This window comes from Uranotaenia lowii, chromosome 3 (genome assembly GCF_029784155.1).
Source record: "Uranotaenia lowii strain MFRU-FL chromosome 3, ASM2978415v1, whole genome shotgun sequence".
Classification (NCBI taxonomy): Eukaryota; Metazoa; Arthropoda; class Insecta; order Diptera; family Culicidae; genus Uranotaenia; species Uranotaenia lowii.
In genome coordinates this window covers 97,624,390-97,647,811 of record NC_073693.1, presented here as the reverse complement: position 1 = coordinate 97,647,811, position 23,422 = coordinate 97,624,390, and the positions used below count along the sequence as shown (strand labels likewise).

The 23,422-nt window shown below is 34.6% G+C and overlaps 2 protein-coding genes across 2 annotated transcripts; both read right to left on the bottom strand.

Moving 5' to 3' along the window:
* Positions 1-1,193: 1,193 nt before the first annotated feature.
* Positions 1,194-1,820, bottom strand: LOC129751060 (uncharacterized). The gene is made up of 3 exons (XM_055746326.1): positions 1,705-1,820; positions 1,394-1,592; positions 1,194-1,319 (listed from the first exon to the last, which is right to left on the bottom strand). Exons 1-3 carry the CDS (start codon positions 1,768-1,770, stop codon positions 1,255-1,257), a joined length of 330 nt encoding a protein of 109 aa, XP_055602301.1. The 5' UTR covers positions 1,771-1,820; the 3' UTR covers positions 1,194-1,254.
* LOC129752453 (O-acyltransferase like protein-like) lies at positions 1,780-23,118 on the bottom strand (the record flags this gene model as incomplete). The annotated part of the gene is made up of 9 exons (XM_055748231.1): positions 23,022-23,118; positions 22,817-22,959; positions 22,603-22,746; positions 14,774-14,939; positions 14,393-14,718; positions 13,913-14,331; positions 13,739-13,852; positions 2,117-2,267; positions 1,780-2,052 (listed from the first exon to the last, which is right to left on the bottom strand). Coding segments are annotated over exons 1-9 (1,833 nt in total), but the record flags the coding sequence as incomplete, so codon positions are not given.
* Between the last annotated feature and the right edge of the window lie 304 nt (positions 23,119-23,422).

Genomic DNA, 23,422 nt, shown 5'->3' with positions numbered 1-23,422 from the left:
GTTTAAAGTTCACGTGCTTTGAGAAAATTTAGTTTTTTTAATTGTTAAATTTCTAAAAATTCCATTCATCCACAGAAGATGAAAAGTGAAAAATAACCCTAAGCTTTAATTATAAAAACCCTCGACGGACGTTGAAAAAAAGTTCTTTCAAACATCACACAGTTCAGGTTACTCAATAAAGTGAAAAAAATTGCTGTGTTTTAATGGGAGAACGGCTACTAGTCGATAAAATAGTATACTGAAATCTATTTATCAATTCATATTTGAGAACATTTTTGATAATTTCCATGATCATTTATTTTTTTTTTTTAAATCTCATAGAATATCGACGCTAACAAAAAGCTTCATCGTTCATATGTTGAAATATAGGTGGCCGAAGCTTTTTCTTGTATGTTCAAAACCTTTTCTTACATGAAAACTTGTGTGCAAGTTTTGAAAGAATAAACTTTTCTTGAAACATTTCACGCCCTAAAACTATAGATGAAATAATTCACGCCCTGAAATTGTCATACCCTTCTAAATAAGAATGCATTATTATCAATTTAAAATAATTGGAAAACCAAAAGCGTTGGCATTAAAACTAGCTTTTATAATATGTAAAACCACTTATCTTCAAACCATGTTGACACGCTCTGTTTCTCCCGTCCTGTCGGTCAACTGCTGGTCTTCTTAAAAACTCGTCCATTTTGATCCGGAAGGCATAGCCCAGCCCCCTCGAACAAGTCACTTTCTTAAACTTACACTTTTTAACTTTTCTTCAAATTTTCTAAGCATAACTTCACTTTTTCCGAGCAAAACACCGACAAGCACTGAACCTGAACTCAAAATTAGTAGATTTTGATCTAATTTTCGGACAAGTTTTTGAAAAATAAATTCACTGCAGAAATTTGTCACACATCATCGTTCCCAAAGGCTTATTTCCAGAACCAAAATTAAACACTTCTCCCGGCGGTTTCCAATGATGATAATTAATGATTGCCGATCCGATCGTAAAACGATGAAATTCTTGGATAAATCACTTTAACTTCACTAGTAAAATCTGAATTTCTGAAAAATTTTCACTAGCGAAAAAAAATGCGTGCGCTTGCCACGACTCCACGCCTACCAATCTATACTATTTTATTTTATTTTATAAAAACAGAAGAATCTCGAAGGTACAACAGTTTACAGTAACTAATTTTATATTAATAAGTCTCTAGTGTTGTTTTTTCTTAAACTACTATCAACAAACTGATTGAAACTCCATTCAATCACTCACTTTTGCTCTTTGCCAGATTCGGGACCGGAACTGTTCCAAGCTCTGAGGGCAGAGATTCCGCCTGTAAATAGACAAACGAATTGTTAGCTCAAATCTCTGTCTCTGAAGCAAAACCATCGAATCACACCAGTTCACCTTGTCCCCCAGCACCGGTTTTGGCGTCGGCACCGTTAGCTATTTCACGGGCACCGTCGCCGGTCGATTCAGCAGCATGGCTACTCGTTGCCGGTTTGAGAAGTTGTTTAACGATGACGTCGCATGGTTTCTCGATGAAAACAAAACTAACGAACGCCAACAGGTAACACATCGAGGTAACGCCGAAGAACATCGAGAGCTGGGAAAATTGAAACATTTTTTATTAAAATTTATTTACTGACACATTTTTTGATTATTTTCTTTTAAATTTTGATATTCGATTTAGAGTATTACAGACTTTCTCCACTTACCATCAATATACCGGAAGTTCGTTCTGCCTCGTGCAAATTGGACAACACAATTTCGAGGGCGACCATATGGATTAGGAAGAAGCTCAGAGTTAATCTTCCAGGAATCCGCAGGATACCGGCGTTCAGAATTCGCGTTTGCCGCAACCAACCCAAGAAGAAACGAGATCCGAAGAAAATGTACACCAAAAAGTAGAACGCTAGGCCGGCCGAGAAAATCCACCTATGGGCACCGGCAAAAGCTGACATCCAAAGTGACGGTTTCGGTAGATTCAGATGCTCGAAGGCTACAGCCGGCAGGAAGAGGGCGTTCATGATTGGGTACAGTAGCCATCGGAGCGTTGTAACGAACTGTAAGTTAATGAAAGTTTTTTTTAAATGTTTTTTTTTGAGATTTTGGTATAAATTACTAAACCTTTGAATTAATAAACTTGTCGGGGTTTTTACGAATTTTGTGATACAGGATACCTGCAACAAGGCCCGCGAAATAACTGCTGCAATGCGTGTCCGTTACCAAATAATAGTCTTTATAGATCGTTTCATACCATGCTCGAAGTGTGTAGCTCCTGAAATTACAGACGAAAATTAAAACCGGTTAAATGAAGCCATATGAAAGACGAGCTTATACGCTTGTCAATAATATCTAAATGTAAGAGGGTATCGTCAACTGAGGCATCATGCAACACTTTTCAAATTCAATGCCTTCTAAAAGCTTACTGTCCACCTATAATAATATCGCTTGTACATGAAAAGTTTTAATGTTGATGGGAAATCAAATTGACGTAGTCTGAAAAATTATTGGTTTCACCAGTTATTTTTAAATTGACATAAACATGCAATTTTCACCCTACTAAGAAAAAGGGGTAAGTTGCAACAAACTTTGCTATAGTTTTCTATACATTTGTGATGTAATTACGCATTAGGCACCGATTGCCATTTTTTTTTTGTTCTTATCAAATTTTACTTTTTTTCTGTTAAAAATATTTTTAAAGAAAAAGTATAAGGTTTCTGCAATCATTTAGGGGTAAAAATTTCTGCAAAAAAATCTACTAACTGAAATCATAAAAAAAAATGTGATGAAATGGTGAATCTTTGATTTGCATTTTGATGTATTCCAGCCCAGACTGGAAACGGAATTATAAATTTATTTATTTAAAAAAAACGTGGCTGTCCAAAAAATATTTTTACATTAGACTAACAGTTTTGGTATAAGATAAAAAAAAGCAATATAAAATTTTTAGGTGCATCGAATAATTAAAAAATATGTACAACTATTGCTCGATTTTTTTAAATTTTTTATGAGAATCAAAAACTTTAAAAAGCCTATCCCACGACGTTAGGAACTATGTCATCATCATTTTGTTATCATTAGATTATAACTTTAATACATTGATTAAACTAGAGATGTACCGAATATTCGGTCGGCCGAATATTCGGCGCCGAATACCGCCGAAAAACCGTTAAGCCGAATATTCGGCTCACCGAATAGTTGAGCTAAGTATTCGGCCGAATATCTACTACAGACTTGTAAATTTTTCAAATAATTTTGGATGATTTATCAAATATCCAAAAGTAATGATGTAAAAGCTACACAACCATTAAAAACTTATGGTTTCAGCAAAACATCTATGGTGTATGCGCGTATCTTTCACTGTAGATCGTTCAGGAGAATGCTGACAAGTATCGCTTTATGCTTTGAATATAGTTTATTCCAGATTTTCTGGATATATTCAGGCTTGTCCATAAATCCAGTAAAGAATCCAGATAAGTCGAATCTGGCCGGGTTATCCAGATATTGTTTACAACTTCCCGAGTTTTGCTCGGGTTTATTCAGATTATTTGCCTAATCAAATAAAAAACTCAAATACCTTTTTATTAAATTATTTAGATTTTGTGTTCAATAACGATTTTTCAAAAATTTAAAAACATACATAAATTTTGAACTTTTTTAATTTTTTTTTTCAACCATCGTCCTGAATGCCTGATCATGTGGATACGTGTGGTTGAAAGTATGGTTTGATTAAGGTTAAAGATCATCTATCTTTTCAACAACTATTTTGAAAATACCTTGCTAAAATTCGACCTTCATCTAATTCAATATCAGAGAAGCAATTTCAAATAGCTTGACACCTGTTTCGACATGTTTTACACCAGATTTCATAGGAACGCAATCTATTTAGTGATAAACGCCCTAGAAGCGACTAGTCATCTGATGTCTTTTCAGTTATTGGTGACATTTTAAAAATCAAAAAGACACCTGCTAAGGGTAAAAGTTTAAGGCTCAAAACCCTCTTTAAATAAACGTACAACAACAAAAAAGACCCCTTCTTAAAAAATAACTTGTTTTACACATCCGATAACATCATCTGGATGAGAATAATCGACTTAAAACATGGAAGAAATAGAAAGCATTGAAATAATCGCTTAAGTTTTTTTTCATTAAAAACTCAATAGAATATTCGACCGAATATTCGACCGAATATTCGTTTGGCCGAATAGTTGAAAAGGTCAATATTCGGTATTCGGCCGTTCGCCGAATACCACTATTCGGTACATCTCTAGATTAAACATAAAAATTGAATATTTTGAATTCAACTGATAGAACTTCTTAGGTTTATTTTTCAACAACCATTCTGCGAAAGTTCGATATAATGCGTTGCGTTATTCCTGAGATATTGCAGTTTTAATTTGTTAATTGTTAAGTCGAATAAGTCTGATTTTTGTAGAATAGCTACATATATCTCAGGTCAAAAATATTTCAGTAACTTAAAATTTTGTAAAACAAAAGTGTCGTAATTGGGCTAAAATTGAACATGATTTAATTATCATCAGAAAACAAAGTTAAAGTAGTTCAAAGTTTAAATGACAGACGTTCATGTGCAAGTTTGCTTCGCGTCCGTTGGCTGAACGGGAGGCACAACACCTATCTTGCCAAATGTCGTTAGCTAACTGACGATCACTCACGGCACGACAGCTCAGCCGTCGTTTGTGTGAGTATAGTAAGGAAGAAGGAGAGAGATTATTGACTCAGAAAGGCCTATGGGCCGAGAGAGTATCGTGCTCGCAATTATCGGCTACACATCTCCCCCCTACACAGAAATGCAAAAAAAAAACACAAACAAAATGTTTAGGAGGCAAAATTTTAAACAATGAATGTGTCAACATACGCATATTTGATTTCGTTTCCTCAAACTTTCATCAAACCATTTTCGTGAGCACAACTGCCATCTCCTTTTGTGCTTATTTATGTGAATAATCTGGAATGACTACGTGTCCCAATTTACAAGAGTTTTCTTTTATACTCTATATCACACATTAGAAACGTGTCAGTTTAATCCGCATTTTGTTATTTTGCTATTCAATGTTTCAATCAAATCGTTTTTCTTTCAAACAGAATAGTCACATCTCTGTAAACAATTCCATCGTTTTCATTGATCTGAACTAATTTGAAGTCATACGTATAAGGGGCATCTACAAACTTGTGGTCAAAAAATGCAGCAACAAATGCACATCCTGTTCCAGATAAATGGTCACATTGCCCCAACGCAGTTCATTTTAAAGTGAACCATTGAAGTGGTCCTCCCAATCTAATGGTTATTAAAATGTAAACTTTCCGTCTTACATTTTTTCGCATGGACCTCCCGTTCCAACGATTGTTCAGATGAAGACCTTCCGTCTCACCTTTTTCCTGTTGGACCTCCCATTCCAACGATTGTTCAGATGAAGACCTTCCGTCTCACCTTTCTTGCCACATGTCGTTAGCTAACTGACGATCACTCACGGCACGACAGCTTAGCCGTCGTTTGTGTGAGTATAGTAAGGAAGAAGGAGAGAGATGATTGACTCAGAAAGGCCTATGGGCCGAGAGAGTATCGTGCTCGCAATTATTGGCTACACAGTTCAGACAAAGTAATAAAACTGATTATTCGAATTTGTTTCAAAAACTTGAATACTCATGAAAACTTCCATCTTTCTACACTTGAGATGATTGAGTCAAAATGTTGTAATTGAGAATAATTGCGGAGGAAGAAATTTAAAGAAAGCAACTGATCTGATTAGGCCGGAACAAATTTCAAATCCTTCTTTTGTCACTCGGAGTTGGAACATCGCAAGGGGGTGAGGGGAGGGGGGGGGGAGGGGGGAGTTATTTTTAATTTTATAAAAATATGCGATCCTCACTGTTCTCCGAAAAACGAGTAACTTGCAATAAACTTTGTTTTTAAAGAAAAATCTCATGAAAACCATAACACATTAATAAAAACCATAAGAGTCGATGTCCGCGAGTTCGAAGTTCGAGCCCAAGAGTAAACTTCGAACACAGTTGTACCGGACTAGTTTTTCAATAAAACTGTCCGCCAACTGCAACGTATGTATGTTGTATGTTGTATGTTGGTAATTCACCATGGGTGCACGGATTCACCGCAGTTTCTGCTTAAGTATGTGCTCACATGCATTCTTTAGATTATTAAGTTCGACAAATCTCTAATGCAGTGCGTAAACCATACCCGGACCCCATGGCTTCGTATGAATTGTTATGGAGGTAATGTATTGCGTGTGTTGATGTAGGTATATTTTGGAAGAACGAATCAATCAGGTGGGCTGGTTTACTTACAGATATTCCGGCATCCGTGTATATACCTGGCCTGCTGGCAACTAATTGAACATTCTCATTACATATATAGTCAGTTATGAGAGGAAACTCATCACACTTATGGGATTCGAACCCGAAAGTTTTCTTGCCGATACCGGGAATCGAACCCAGTACGCCTGGCGTACCAAAACCAGCTTTTTGACAGGGCGTCGGTTTGTTTACAAAAAAGGATAAGCACAGTACAGCATTTTGGAAGGGTAGTGGAAAGATGTAAACGCTCCGAGTGAGACACATAGTTGCGCGAACTGCAATAGAATGTTTGAAAACTATATGTTTCGACCAGACCGAACTGAACGCCATGAACTTGATTTCGAGATAATTGAGTTCAAAGTTCACAGCCCTACCAATCCGTACAATTTTATAAGATATCTCTTTAATAATTTTACCTACAAATTTAGACTCTTCAAGGCATTGAGGATATACTGGTTGATTAATGATACTTAGTTTAGTAGCAAATTGGGTTTTGATAACTATATGTTTGCACTCAATTCCCAGCACTCAACGAGTATGACTGATGCTCGAAAAATTGCATTTTTCGTTGAGCCAGAGTGAACCGTGCCATATAAATTTTCCACTTTCTAAATTAGAAATATTTTAGATTTTAACTTACCGGTTGTGTTTTAAACGATGGTAAGCAATAAAAATAAGCTTCCTTAATAATTAAAAGCTTAAAATCCTACCAATCTATAAGGAGGAATAAAAATAAAATTCAACGGAGTCAGTTCGGTCTGGCTGAACGAAAATTTACACAAATGCTGACGATCCGCAATATAAAGTTTTTGGCCACGAAAGCGTATTTCGTCATTAAAATAATCAGTTTTCAGTTCTTACCGAATGGAAGAACAGTTTCAAATCGGAAAACTGAACAAACTGCAGATTATTCCGAACAAACTCAATTTTCTTGAGCAAAACTTGCGTTTTATTTTCCCCCCTGTGATTTTCAAACTTTTTTCACTCTCCGCCCCCTTTTAATAAATTTTCGAGCTCAACGCTCCCCCTGAACGTTTTTTTTAATTCTTAAAAGCTAAATTAAGGTTTGGATCGTTGAAAACCCATGAGCTATTGGTATTTTATTGTTGTAAGACAAGTTTTTAAAATTCACGTAAATTTATATTGCCTCCATTAAAAACAAAATAATTTAAATTTCCCAGACAAATACTTAAACTTGAAAATAACACAAGGCAATTTACATTTTTCTGAGATGTAAATAATTTAAGAGCTGTTAATGACAAATTTGGGTGCTCTGATTCCATATACGCAGTTCGTTTTTTTCTGTCCGCTCTTATTTTCGAGATAACTTTTGAAAATAGGTAAATAAAGCTTAGTTCTTTTAGAAATGGGACACTTTCATTTGCTAATAGCTCGTTAACTAGTTATTGGATATTAAAAATTTTGACTGCATTTTGTTGCCTGTTATAAGAACTATTCGACCTATTTTTTTCAAAATTTAAAATTTACGCGTTTTTGAGATATGTGCGATGCAAGAGAAAAAGAAAAAAATAATTTTGCACAGTTTCCTTTGAAATTCGTCATTATCAAATTGATAGCTGACAAAACCGTTGATTATTCAAAGAATTACTGAGTTTTTTTGGTGGATAAGTATGCAAACACTTTCAATAATGTCCACAAAGTTCAAATCAAGCATTGGAGTGAAGCACATGATCGACAACAACGGTTAAGGGTCATCAAGGAAGTCAAGTCTCATACCAGCATTTTTTTATTTTCAATAAACGAAAAACTAAGGGTAGATCGCTGATATGTCCAAAACAATTTTCTCCGATAAGCTGAAAGTGTTGCCTAGTGATGACTCATTGAAATCCAACCTCAAAAAATCATTTTTTGAAAGTTCCAAAGCTCTTAATCTGTTAAACCGGTACCAAAAAAAAAAACGTTCAAAAAAGTGATCAAAAATATAATCAAACTTGTTCATTTCGAAACAACTGTTTCCACTAAAATGCTTCCAGTTTCTTTTAAAAAAGAAGTTTTGGACCGAAAAGTATCAGAAATTGAAGAAGGAGGGTGAAGCCACCTAAAATATAGATTTTACGAAGTATAAGTTGAAGAAACTGATCAATACCATGACTGAAAAAAGTGTGCGCCGGCCAATAGGAGATACCAAGAAAAAAGTAGAAATTTCTTTAACAAAAAACGGTAAATATTTTTTTTCAAATTTTTTCATGAAAGATCATAACATTACCTTCATTTTCTTCAGAGAAAGTATTTCGTTCAAACGAATGGTTTTTAAGATACAGGCATTCGTAACTGTCCCATTTCTAAAAGAACTAAGCTTTATGCGCCTCAGAAAATTCTATACTTTTTTGGCGAAACTATAGAGTAGCACAAAAGGTTTTAATTCAATGATAAAGTTTTCCTCAGACCGTCAGTGACTTCAGAGAAAAAAGCTATAAAAGTTGTCTTTTTTACTAATTTATCTACAAACTTCACTAGTATGCAATTTTCTCAAATTTTAAGAAGATTTAACCAGGCATGTCAAACTCGTTTAGGTGTGTGGGCCGCATAAAAAAAATTTTATAACGTAGAGGGCCGCAGCCAAAATCAGTTAAATCGGTACATTCAGCTTTAGTTTTTTTTGCAGTAATATTTTACATAAAAATCAGTGGTGTTTTTTTGTGACAATTTAAGTCGGGCTACGCGGGCCGCATTGACCTAAGCCTAAGTACCCCCAGTTTGCCATGCCTGATTTAAACCAAATTGAATCTTTGAAAAGCATAAGTCAAAACGTTTTGTATAATTCAACAATGTTGTTGAATGGGTTAAAATTTTCAATTCAAATGCTCAAAAACTTCCCTGAATGATGTCTGAAGAAGTTGTAATGACAGCTCTTCAAGTATCTAAAAATTGAAGAATTTAATGTTGGTAATGCTAATCTCTAATAGTGTTTTCGTTTATTAGCAGTGGAAACCTAGTTTTCCACAAGTTTTGCCCTAACTTATGTTATTGTGTTCGTTTATTTATTCGGAAGTACACTACAGTAAGGTTTTTTTTTACACTGATATAGGGTAAATGATCTTGAGCGGAACTAATTGGCTCAATTCGACGCAACTCGGAACAGTTGATCAAGCGGTATGGGTTTGGGTTATACCCGAACAAAATTTTTTTCAGTTCAGCGGATAGATCTTTGTTTCTACTTTCTAATGATGATTTTTAGAATATTTTTGAGTAAATCCTGATATTTCTAGAGCTGTTTTACTGAAGTAAGAATTCTGATCTTGAGCGGAACCATGCTGATCTTGAGCGGAACTAAAATATGATCTTGAGCGGAACCATTTTCTTCTGTCATCTGTTCATATTTATTTCTTGCTTAAAAAAAAGTCAAATTTTCACTTTGATTCACTGTATCCTTTTTTGAAAGAATCGATTCTCTAAACTCAAATTTTAGTTTTTTTATTTCACAAATTAAATTCGTTAGTATATTTGATTGATTTTTGGAATGTGCGTGTTTAGGGTCATATTGCCCCGAACAATTTTTGAAAGTAACGACATAGTGAGTAATACAAAAAAAGATGCCTTTAATTACAGATTTTGCAAAACAAAATGTACATTGCTCTAAAATCTGATTTTTATTATTTCTTCTCATGATAAATTGGGTCAATTTTATATTTTAGTTGGGAAAAATCAGTTAACGTTGAAAATCTTTTCAAAATTTTTCTTTTATATTTTAGTTTAGTCAGTTAACGTTGAAAATCTTTTCATACTTTTCTAATTCAAAGTAAGAAACCTAAATTTTATATTGACCAAAAAAAATACAATTATGGAAATCCATTCGGAATTCTAAAATTCTGCGAAATCTGTAAATATTTCAAAATCTCGTGTTCTGTGACACAGATGCTGTGATAAAAGTTGCCTAATTTTCGAAGGTGATGGAAAGTATTAGAGAAACATGAGGTATCAAAGAATGAAAGAACAAAAGCCGTAAATATCATGAAATTTTCAGAAAAGATACAAAGGCTCACCGGCAGGACTTGACCCCTAAACTCCGGTACCTACAAAGATTTACTAAGACAAATCATAAGAGTGGTGTTGAAAAGTTTCCTCAAAATTCTGTAAAATAACAGACTTTTCTGTGATTTCGGCAACTTTGCTCTAAGCAACTCATTCATAGAATAAAGTTTATAATAAATTTCAGTTTCTTATGAATCACGGTCATATTTATTTATATTAAAAATTTATGGAAACATTAATTATTTAGCTCAACTGATAAAAGAAGTATTTCTCAAACCGATTTCTAGTTCAAGCTCAAGTGTAAAGTCAAACACAAGGGAATCGGATAGGTTTTCAATACCATGCCACCAATTGAATCGTGGAGTATTATAAAATAGCTAACCCGGTGTGCTTTGTTACACTTTGTTAAACTGAAGGAATGTGTGTAAAACAATTTGAGTTTTTGTTTATAAGATAGTAGATCGTTTTCAATTGGAATGTGAACATCTAAAACAACCTCTTTAAAAGAAAGCTACTTCTTAAAGTACGAATAGTAATGGCAATGAAGATTGATTCTTATTCTGTAAGAATGACTTAACTTGATTGGCTTCATTAGTTCTCGAATTATGCCAAAAAATATGTATGAAAGCCTTCCTCCTTCTTCTCGTCGTCACTCTGAAAGAAAGAATCAAAAACACATTTCTTGTACCCCAAGAAATTAAACTTTTAGTGTTCCTATTTTGGTACGCTGTTACACCAATTAATTAGTTTTTGTTCTATTCGAGCTTCATTTTACATCTTTTCTGTTCCTAAAGCTGATGTTATAAGAAAAATACAAAGGTGCTGCATACATTCAGGGGTAAAAAACCGCGTGTGAGACATAAGGCATAAGGCAGCGCACCTAGCGGTATATTTCGGAAGCTAGTAGTTCCGCTCAAGATCAAAGATGGTTCCACTCAAGATCATATTTTACTTTCAAAAACTACTCCATTATTTGATATTTTGATGGAAAACTTGTAACAAAAACCCGAATAATGCTTTTCTATGAGTTTTTTTACCATTTTATTCATTGAGAATCAGTTTTCAACGGTCAAGGATGACATAAATTGACGTTCAAAGTCAGCGTAAATTGATGAAAATTGCAGCAGAAATCGGTATGTTTTTGAATCTTCTAATATCATTATTTCAGTTAATAAATTTAAGCAAAAATGTCAATGCTTGTATGAAAAGATCTTGAAAAAGTGTTTTTTCAACAATTTGATAAGATTCATAAACAATCATTGCCTAGATCTTAGGAAAAGTAAATGGTTCCGCTCAAGATCAGATTTTGACTAGTTCCGCTCAAGATCATTTACCCTACGTACCGCGTAAAAAAAACCGTGTAAAAAAAACCGTGTTAATTCCCGAAAACCGTGTAAGAAAAGACCATTCAAATTCTGCAGCTCTGAAGTTCTGAAACTTAAGACCGTGTTAATTCCCGAAAACCGTTTAAAAAAAGCCGTGTAAAAAACCGCATAAAAAAACCTTGGTGTAGTTTTGCCCGAGATTTGAACCTTAAGCAGGCAGTTACACCCCGTAAAAGTTGTCAGTGTTGGGGGTAAACATAAGGGTGAGTATAGGCGAGGCGATGGAATCGCTGCCGAATTTGGGTGATGGTTTTCCATAAGTGCAAGAGGGATGCAGCTAAGATTTCACCCAACTTTTGACAGATCTTACGGGTTTTTCTTAAGGAGAGAAAGAATAACTTTTCGCTTCCATCGCCCATAGCAACCATATATTTGCATCGTCCCGGGTCATGATTTTGATTGTTTATTCAGAGAAAGTTTTGCCCCGCGCCAGTGGAGAATAACGAAAACGGCATAAAACTAGGTTATCAAGTCAAGATCTGATTCCTTGATTGAATGAAAGATACAAAATGGATTTAAAATCACTTAATCACTAAAATCAGTTATAAAAGATCGAATTTACTGAAAACTAATCAATTGGAAATCGCCAAATTTTTAAAAATTTAACACACCACATCACCAAAGCCAGAGGTGATAGACAAAATCTTACTAATGATACGAATTCAGGACGCCAATATCTTCCAAAATGAATTACTAGGAAAAAAGCACTCAAAATTTTGTTCCCTAGTGTAATCATTTTGTTTTGAAAACAAAACAAAAATCTCAAATTTTGATAATGCAAATTCTTTATTATAATTTTCTGATATCAAAAAAATCGTAATTATATTTATGAAAACTTACATCTGAATTTAGTCCTGTTCAAAGTTAAATAGCAATTGCGGGTTTTGATCTTTAAAATAAATTCTAATATCTGCATTCCGAAGATTTTAGTGACTTATAATTTAAAAGTTTTTCAAAGACAAACGGCACAATTGGATTTTTAATCGTTAATTTTCGAACCGATTGATATATAAAGAACAAAACAGAACTGAAAATACAAGATCTCTTGGCTATTTTTTTCTTTATAAAATAATTAACAATTGGATCACATATGGCGCTTTTTTCGCAGATCTCTTTCAAAAGTTGTTCGGTTCAACATATTTAAAAAAAAACACATTTTAAAAACTTTTAAGCATTGCCATCCAAAATTAATCTTTCAATGTATGAATAATCGAAAGTAAACTAACAAAATTAGATCACCACATAGATCGTACCAAAGTACGTGATAAAAAAAAGAACTGTCAATGTTTGAGTAACAAAGACAAAAACTTGCTTTGCAGCTCTGTGAAATTAATGACGTTTTGATCTTTAACCTTTCTGTAATTTGATGTTTAGTTCAGTAAAGAATTTTTTGGGCATTGAACTTGCTCGTTGTGATTTCAAATCTACGTTTTTTTCGTAATTTGTCTTAATGAGAATTTTAATATGACCTCACTTCACCGCCCCTTTGAGCCATTCCAACGCCACCAAATTTCAAAGTTGAGCTCACCGCCCCTCTGGAAGCCCTCAACGCCCCCAAGGGGGCGGTAGGGGCCACTTTGAAAACCACTGCTCTAAATTCAGTTTGGCGCAATGCATTTTTGTCATTTCCACTGCCTGCAACATCGATTTTTTTCAATAAATTCTTCAAAATTTGGAAATATGTTCTAAACTTCATAGAGTAGGCAATTTAACATGTTTTGAGTTCGCTGCAATAGGTAACTCTTTTTTTCAATTTAGTGTTCAGTTCGGTCTGGTCAAATCCCGACCAAATATCATTGCATTTAAAAGTTAGGGAAGAACAAAGTTGATGACTCACGTACAAAGCGGTTGGGTACACGGTCAATTTTAATACTAACTGTATGTTCCCGTCTTTCAGATAGCTAAAATTGATAAAGAATTTAACTTGCTGAGGGCATGTGGTCAATCATGTAAGTACTGCTGGTTCGAATGTGTTCTCAACCATGATTGCAAAAATAGCCAATTCAAATGAGATTGGTTTAAAGAATTCAAAACTCACTTGGTAGGGTGATACATGGTGCCGTCAAACTTGTATATGTAAGTTCGGAGGGCTGGGAAAACAAATCCCAGCAAAGCCATCAGTGCTACCAGTGGCTTGAACATCCGTGGATACCTAAAATTAATCAACAGCTATTAAAGGTTTTTGAATTTACCAATACTACCTTAATCCTACCTCCAAATCAACATCATCGCCGCCAAGCCCACAACAAACAGCTGGAAATCGGCCGCCAGGTACCAGGTATGGATCAAACAGTACTCGCCCTTCTGATAGTAGTTGTTGATGAACAGCATATTGATCCACCACTTCCGGCGGCAGGCATTCTTGGACAGGACCACCCCTCGATAAGCCGTCGGGCTCACGTTGAATTGATCAGCCACAGATACGGTAAAAAGCATCACCAAAAGGTAGATGGGCATGAGACGCAGAAACCGATTCACGACTCCCAGCACGAAGTAACCGGAAGAGAAGGGTTTGCCTTCGGTGCTCTTGACGAAGTAAACTGCAGTCAGGAATCCACTGATAAGCAGAAAAACGCTGACCGTGAAGGGGCTGAAACCTGCCACCACGGCGAATATCGGATCAGTTCCGGTCTGTTGAAGACAGTTCATATTAGCAGGAAATCGTTTAAAGATCGATCTTCGATAGGCTTACCATTTCCATCACCTCGGGGTTCTGGGTGATGTTCATACGCTGTGCTATGTACATATGGACGACCATCACCACTATCATGATGATTGTTCGAATACCGTCCAGGAATGAGAGGTCCTGCAGCAGTTGATTGCTGCTTGGAGGTTCCATTACCAGAGAGTGAATGTTTCGACGGATGGAGAAAGCCGATAGAAGAATTTGTTTCCTGTTGGTGAGTTTCTCCTGGAAGTATAGATTGTTGTTGGTCCTTCGGGCATCGTAATAGGTGGATAAAATTGCCAGGATTGGGACAATCAGAAGAATTGTGAAGAAGGTGTAGTCGAAGGCATCTGGAAGTGGTAGAATGTTTATTTTTAAGATCTAAATCAATATCAGACATGTTACCGAAATTCCGTTGATTCGTTTCACTGGTTGAACAGTATTCAATTTCTGAGTAAGCCGTCAAATTATGTGACATCTGTAGTTTGACATTCTCACAAATGTTAATCGGGTATCCAAACTGTTGCCGGTAGTAAGAGATGTTGGGAAGCAACCAGTCGCTGTAGGTGTACTGAAAAGGATAAAAAAACATTTAAAATCTATCAATGAAAATAATTGGGTTAGGTTTAACGGAATACTTGTTATAAAGAAAAACGATCCTTTCCACAGCTAAAACTTATAAGAAATTTTCAATTTGACACGAAATACTAAGGTTCTACACACACATAGATGAACAGATGTACAATTTAAACCTTGAAACGTGTTTAAAGTTCCAACAATTTTATGTTTTTTGGTTGAGCCACCAGATGTCTCCAAGGACACCGGAAAGAACTGTGAAATGTAAACAAAACTAAATAACCAAAATCTAGTCAGATTTTAAGGGGTCTTATTTCTATTGGACAAGTTTCGATATTACCGAATGAAAATTTTTAGATTAAAGGTATTTTGCTTATAGCTTAGCTTAGCTTGATTGACTACTCATATCCACCTTAAATCATTGAACTCGAAATGCTTCATTACAGGGTTTTTTTTCAAATCGATTCTAGAGGAACTTCTTTTTTTACATTTTTTTTTTTCAAACTATACATTTCGAATTCTACGATCGCTGGCGTGGCTAAGCAGAACAAGTTCCACGTCGCCAATGGTTGTTACTCGGTGATTAATCGAGGCCATCAATTTTTTTACAAAGTCCAAAAGAATGGTGCTTGGGATTAGCAGCCGTTCTACATGTACAAAACTAATGCTCTCCCTTTTTTATATGATTAATAACGGCGCCGGCCACGTCCTAGTAGTCAATGGGGGGAAGGGATACTCAAAAAAATTGAAATAGTCAGAACCAGAGATAGGTTAGTATCACAATCTATGGAAACCGTCTATACGTCTGCGAATCCATATTCAAGTATCCAAGGAAGGGGTTGTGTTAGTTGGTTAAAGGTAAAGATCTGGATCCATTTTGGTAAATGGTGCGATCATGATTGTCCTACACCTCCTACGCTCCTAGACATTTCCTAAGGAAACTCCTATTTCTATGAGGCATTTCATAAACGTCCAATAAAAATGGGTAGAGTGATATATTGGAAGCAAATCAATACCACCCAATTTTCTTCCTTGATAAACTAGCTCTTTTTCCTAACCTTGATCCCTGTTGGAGCAAAGAGTTTGCAAAAGGGCTCTAATGGTTGAAGACGGAAAGCAACTAAAAATGGATTATGTTATAATATTATGACAAACAAAATTCCAAACTGTTTCCTATGCTTAATGCCTTTTTGAAAACTCTTTGATTCTTTCCTCTTCTTTGCCTCATATTTTAGAAGTCTTTAGAGCTTCAATGCTTAAAGAATACACAGTCATATTTTGAATAATCAATAAGAGGTTGACACTGTTTATTTAGAAAAAAGTTAAATCAATGTTATCATCAGGAAACTAAGGAAATTTCAATTCGGATCGATGATGTATTGACTTTGAGATATGGTCATCGCATTAAATTTGTATTGGTTCACCCGAAGAATCACCAGTAAATTAAACTACAGTACCGTTCATAATTGTATAGAAATTGGAAGCAAGCGCACTATCACTTCGACTTTGAACTTCCATAACTTTTTACTTTGATGATATTTTTTGATCAAATTTTTTGCGTTAGATAGATCAACTATCACACTATTATATCCCAAATTTGAGCTTTCTGAAGTTTGTGTGGCCTGAGAAACAGTAATTCTTCGAAAATCGGACTTTTTGGACTTTTCTTATTCAAACTGCCATATCTCTAAAACTATGCTACATTTTTTATTGAAATTTTGCAGAGTTATTTTTGAAACTTAAAGCTAGCATGTCTGAAGTTTTCGAAAAGTTCTATCGATGAGATCAAAAGTTACGCGAGGTGCAATATGTTCTTGTGCTAGATACGCTTCATAGTTTCTTAAGCTCTCTAAATTGTTTTTTTTTAAAGAATGTATTTTCAGTTTAATGAGGAATGTAATATTTTGAAATAATTAATTTTGCTTTTGACACATTTTGTTGAAGTTGACGAAAAATTAAGAGTGGGTGGAAATTTTGTCCAAGTTTCAATGTTGTCTTTGTAACAAAGAATGTGGGAACTTTGATTTTGCAAAATATCAAGGAACAAGGGAGGAATGAAGCGCGCCAAACGCTTCATAGAATTATGTAGGGTTTTAGTCATAAAGTAAAAAAAACAGATTTAAAATAATAAAGAACGAGCTCACCAAATCAAAGGGACTACATATGATTCAGAACACAGGAACAGCTTTAACTGTTGGGAAAACTGCCGGTTTAGCAGGAACCAAAGCTACTTGTAAGGTCTTCTTTTGGTTGGGCCAAATTTCCAGAGTTCGACCAATTCCATTTTTCGAAATTAAATCACCATAAAAGCTTCCATCTTCAAATATTCCACAAATATCACCAAAAGCAGCAAATTTTCCTTCATCTGGGTATTAGCATTCCTGGGCAATCTGGGTGGTGTAGCGCCCCGTGCACTGTTTCACTTTAAAAAATATCACTTTTCAGATCACATTTTCAACAGAAAACTTCAATTTTCTTCATTTAAGCACTTGAAAACTCATAAAATTTTCTTAATTTGATGATAAGAAAATGTTCTGCCCGAAAAAAATCCAACCGTCACGTTCAGCCACAGCCTACCAAGTCCAAAGCTATTTTGATTATTGCTTCAAACTAGCATGAAGTTCTAAATGTTGTCGCATATTTTGAAACGAATATGATACGTGAAAATGCCTGCTCAGAGACGCCTAGAATCAGTAGTGCTACGTGCGACTGTTCATTTAAAACTCAACTGGATAAAATAATTGGTTCCGCTGACTTGTCCAAAATTGTTAATTAGCTTGTTTAGTATAAAGAATGAAGGTAAAATGAACCAGATAAATTTACCCTATTTTTTAGTTCACATTTAAAATGAATTATTGTCTTCTGTAGCTAGTAACAAATCAAAGCCGTCCAATTTTCTAAGATATCATCCGATTTGGATGCGAATTTTTTTGTTGTGTTCGTCTACACGCGAAGAAAAACACAACGGAGAGTAAATTGCATCACTATCAGAAGAACGGATTGGAGGATCAGGAAACATTGAAAAATGCACACTACCTTTTATGCTCAGTGGTTAAAAGGAGCTTTTCCAAAGTTTAGCTATATAGGACTTTAACTTGATATTAGATCCAACTCTCAGTTTCAAAAGTCAGAAAAAAGGGTCGTAATCAAAAATATCATCAAACTTGAAAGAATATAAAAATTTAACATTTAAGTAAAAAGCATGCCACCTAAAATGTCGAAACATTTAAGTATAGAGAAATATCCGAACCAATACACAAAAATACAAAAAAAAAGTTTCGTAACAGATATCAGATAAAAAAAAACAATCTATCAAGCACAAGTGAGTTTAAGAATATTTACACTTGAACTCGATCAACAAAAATAAAATCAAAAAAAAAATCAGCTTTTAAATTTACGTTCAAATATAACTGAAAATCCAGATTCATACAGCCAAATTCAGAATATTGATATAAATTAACAATAAAATTCAGAATTAAATTTAACTGTTTGGAATACAGTTTCTTATCTTACGATCATTAACTAAAATTTTAAATAATTTGTGATTGTTTTGAATTTTTATTCCAAATACTTGAAAAAGATTTGCCTTCTTTCAAGGTTTCAAAGAAAAGTAATCCAAAAACATGACAGTTAAATTATTACAATTAAGTTAGGTGAGGTCACGGATTGTTCATTTAATCTTAGATTTAGTAACATGATAGTCTGTGCTACACAAGCCAAAAATTCAACAAGATTGTAAAAACTTGCTAGAAAAAATGAAATTTCGTGGATATTTTATAATTGAATATTGAAATGTGAATAGCTGATTCTCAACGCCGGGTTAATGAGAGGAGGAGGGCAATGGGAGGCTATTTCCCCGGAGAGCTTTATCCCCTTTTTATTGCATAACTTGGGAAGTATTCGATCAAATGAAACCAGATTTGGCTTGGTAGAGTATTTGGGTACGATCAATAGTTCTCCCCTCCCTCCATCCAGTGAAGAGATAAAAAGTGTGAATTACAATTACAATTTTCAGCATTACTGAAATAATAATCAAGCAAATAGACCCAAATTTGGTGTGAGAAAGTAGTTGATTACGAGAAATGTTTCTATGATATTATGAGAACCTTCCGTTCTTCAAGTCGGAAAATATTAAGGGAGGTGGAGGGTGCTCCGATACAATTTTTTACATCACTCGAGAACTAACCCAGTCAATGGAACGAAATTTGGCTTGGGAGAGTATTTGAGCACAAGGAAATAGGAATATTTCTGTGGATATTTGGTACTACTGCCTACTTCCAGTGGAGTGATAGGAAAGAGGGGGGCTCCTTTACAATTTTTCGCATAACTCGAGAACCAATCGAGCAAATGGAAACAACTTTAGCATGGGAAAGCATTTGTATACGTTAAATGGGCATGGTAGTATAATCGAATACACGGAATGTTTGATCTTGATCCCCTCCTTCAAGATACGGGATATGTAGAGAGAGGGGCTTCGATACCAATTTTATAGCATTACTCGACAACTGATAAAACAAACGAAACCAAATTCGGCATGGGAGGGTATCCAAGCACAAGAAACATTTTTCCGGTGGCTAAGCACCTCTCCCTCCATTCAGTGGAACGATAAAAAGTGGGAAGAGGGTCACTCATACATTTTTTAATATTTCGATAACTAATCGAGAAAATGGAACCAAATTTGCATGGGAGAATATATGTGTACGAGCAATATATCTTCGATGGTTTGAGACCCTTGAGGGGACTTGCCAGAGGGGAGATATAAAGTGGGGAGAGGGTCGAGCAAATGAAACCAAATTTGGCTTGAAAGGAGCCAAAGGAATAAAACACGGATTTAAAAACAATTAATTAAAATTTCAAAATGAAAAAGTTGCAATTTCATTTTGAAAAACATTTAAATGATTTTGAAATTGAAAATACCACAAATTTCAATAATTTCTTGAAGGTGTAGCAAAGCACACCGGGTTAGCTAATTATAAGTAAAATTTGGACTTTTGGCATTATTTTATTTATTTTTTAAATTTAAAGCCCAAACCCGCCATAAGACGGGGTTCACTTCAATCTGCATAAAACCAATCCAATAATTGTTTAACGTACTTTATTCTTTATACCACGTTAATCCAACAATCCACATTAATGGTAACTGTTTGATAAGCAGTTGCCAAAAGCTGCAGCTTAAAAACATGAAAAAAGTGGACATTCATCAATTTTTTATTAAGTCTTTATTTTAAATGCTTCATGAAAAATTATTGACAGTTTGTTCTAAAAGTTACAACCAAAAAATATACTTGGTTAGGTAGAAGAGACGAAATATTAACCCCGTTTAAAAGAGAGGTTTGGAAAAAAACGACAACAAATCAGCAAACATGTAACGAGTTTAATATTTGTGACAGTTAAAATATCTCAATTAATGCCAGAACAATTTTATCAAAACATATATTCAACTATAACTACGAGATAGTCTTAATATGTTTCAAAACTTAGGACGAAACTGTTGAATTGAGTAAAAATTACAAGAAAAAAAAAATACTTAAAATCTAGTTTTTCAGCTCTTGTGGTTATGCAATTTTTGAAGAAAAAACTGGTAATAAATCTACTCCAACGATAAATTTTTCCGTAGAACAAAAGTTGGTTCAAAGATAAAACTGAACTTTCGTGAATTTTTCAGCGAATAAAAATATGGCTCTCAGATGGTTAAAAAAATCAAACAATTCTCGCACATTTTTATCTTTTTTGAATCTATGTAGTCTACAGAACTGAAGCCAATCCAAATTTTCTAAGGTGTTGGAAGTCAAAATGCATCTGTTGATGTCACGGAGGTGATGATCTTAACTTATCATTCGGTCGCTTGAAGTAGATTGCGTTAAAAAAATGGATCCTAAAAATAGGCCAACTGGCCAGTATTTAAAACTGCAGAACAAGTTTCGTCGAGATTGCAGTGTGTGCTGTGTATTTGAAACACACTATATAACAGAGGAGTTTTGCTGTTTTACTCTAATCTTTTCGAAAATTCTTGATTTACAGCATAAAAAGTTTTAGAAAAAAGGTTGTAGTAAGAAATATTCAACAAACAAGTGTACCTAAATAAAGGACGTGGAAAAGTTGAAGAAAATTAGTTCAGGAATGAATTAAGGTGAACAATCCAAACTTGACTACAAGAATAACAAAGGGAAAGATTAACTGAATTATTCGGATAATTTCGCATCAATCGCTGTCGTAAATGTAGCAAAGTTTAGAAGAAAAATCTTATCAGGTTTGAGGGTTTAATGGTGGTCCAAAATAAGTCCAGAGAATAGAAACCTGCTGGTCCAAAATACCGACCAAAGTAATGAAAGAAGAAACGAGTTTTGAGGCTTAAATCTTGTTATTTCCCAACAAATGACGATATGTTTCGATAGAAAAAGCCTTGATCTTTGTAATAAACGGATAAACCAGTCAAAAATTGTAACATGTTCTTTTTTAATTCAGAAAATAGCATAGCCACTTCCAAAGCGGTTCAAATTAAGTCCGTTACCCTATTATCCGCTAAAATCACGTCTTATGCCGCTCTTTTTTGACTCAAATTTTACAATTCAAAATTATTATAACTTCATTTACTGAATGCTTCACGTAATTTTTTTAAACAAATAAAATCTTTAATCAAAGCTGTTTCGAAACGACAGAGATTTAATAATAACTTATCGTTTTTATCGATTTTGGTTGATATTTTTCGATGAAAATTAAGTCAAATCCAAACAACTTCTTTACGTTTCGGCTTACTATTATGTTTCGGCCATCTTCAGAAAAACAGTATTTCATAAAATTAAACAAATAGAATCTAATACAAAAAATTAGATTAAAAGTTTTACACAATTTTCCGTCACTTTTATCTACACTAGAAGCACTTACAATTGTTTCGCCGTGTGCTTTCCTAACTGCTGTCTAACTTACTTTGAGTCAGATTTTGAACCGCTTCTAGTAGCTTGCGTTTTGCGTTCTTGGTGACGTCGTGCAGTCGATTGTCGATTTCCTTTTTTCAGTTTTACTGAAGTGTTTCTGAAGATGGCCGAAACAAAATAGTAAGCCGAAACGTAAAAAAGTTGTTAGGATTTGACTTAATTTTCACCGTAAAATATCAACCAAAATCGCTAATAACAATTAGCGGTGATCGAGAATCGTCCCCATCAAATAACTTATCGTTTATGTTAAAGACTTTATTATGTTTAAGAGTAACAGTATGGGATTGACCTACATCACACTTGAAAACAATGATAGCCTCAGCACAAAACAAAATACATGACAAACAAGATTGTAGATAGAAACTTTAAGAATTAATAATTCATTGTGCTTGTTCAAGCGTGTTGCCTCTTTTTTCTCTTTATTATTTTGCCACTTGTCATGGTCATCAAAATTGTTTAACCTTCCTGCAGTTCAAAACAATAAAAAAAAGCATTAAGCAACTCATTCACCTGTTTCTGATATTCTGATCCATTTTTCAAATGAGGTGATTTCTTAATTTCCCATCAAATTTTCAACTTTCAGGAATTTTTACGTAAAATTTTGAAAGATTTGTTCAACTTCTGCTTCTCAAATGTTTTCATTCACGCAGTTGTTGAACCGGTTGACTCATTAGGTACATTTCTAATCTTCTCATTACAGTAACGGAATATTCGGTTACTTACCCGAACAGTAATATTGAATTTCTTCTGATTGAATTGTTCCAACTGATCTCCATTCATCGAGCTGATAAGCTTTTCACATTCTGGCACACAAACACCTCTTAGTAGCACATTGTGATCGTATTGATACTGATACTGAGAATATTTCTAAAAAAAAAGAATTGTTGAACTATGAAAAGCCATTCTCGAACTTTCAGATCACAGCTCATCAATATACTTCGATAATTTTCCACAATTCGGACTGCTCATTTGGTCGAATGATACTTTTCACCGTACAATAAGTGGCCCCCGGTTGAGATCGCAAGCAATGGTCGTAATTTTCAAACTGGTGTAAGGGGGGCATCTGGTAGTATTCGGTCACTTTTGAAAAATTAAAAAATTTAGAATTCGTCAATCAACAGTTACAAAAATTAGCAACTTACTATTGTATTGAAAATAAAAATTAGAACACTTTCCAACTGGGATCCATGCTATCGTAAGCACAAACAAAAAGGCTGCCGTGTGCCTTTTTGGGGACATTTCTTCTTCAAGACAACCTATCACTCAAAGAATGGTACTAATCCGAAACAAATCTGTAGAGCAACTAAGCCAGTCGGTTGATCGCGTAGCTCAAATTTTGTCAAATTAGATGTCCACTCATCTGAGGTTGGTCATGGTCTTTAGACTTTCAATTGGGGTCCGTGAGTTATACCGGTCGTTCAACATTGAAGAAGCGAAAAAACAGTATTGATTTTATCATTTATCCGCAGTGATTTTATGTCAAACAAGTGTTTGGTATTGGCGCGTTCTACCTTTTTGGATTCATTCATTTGCGATCCGGTTC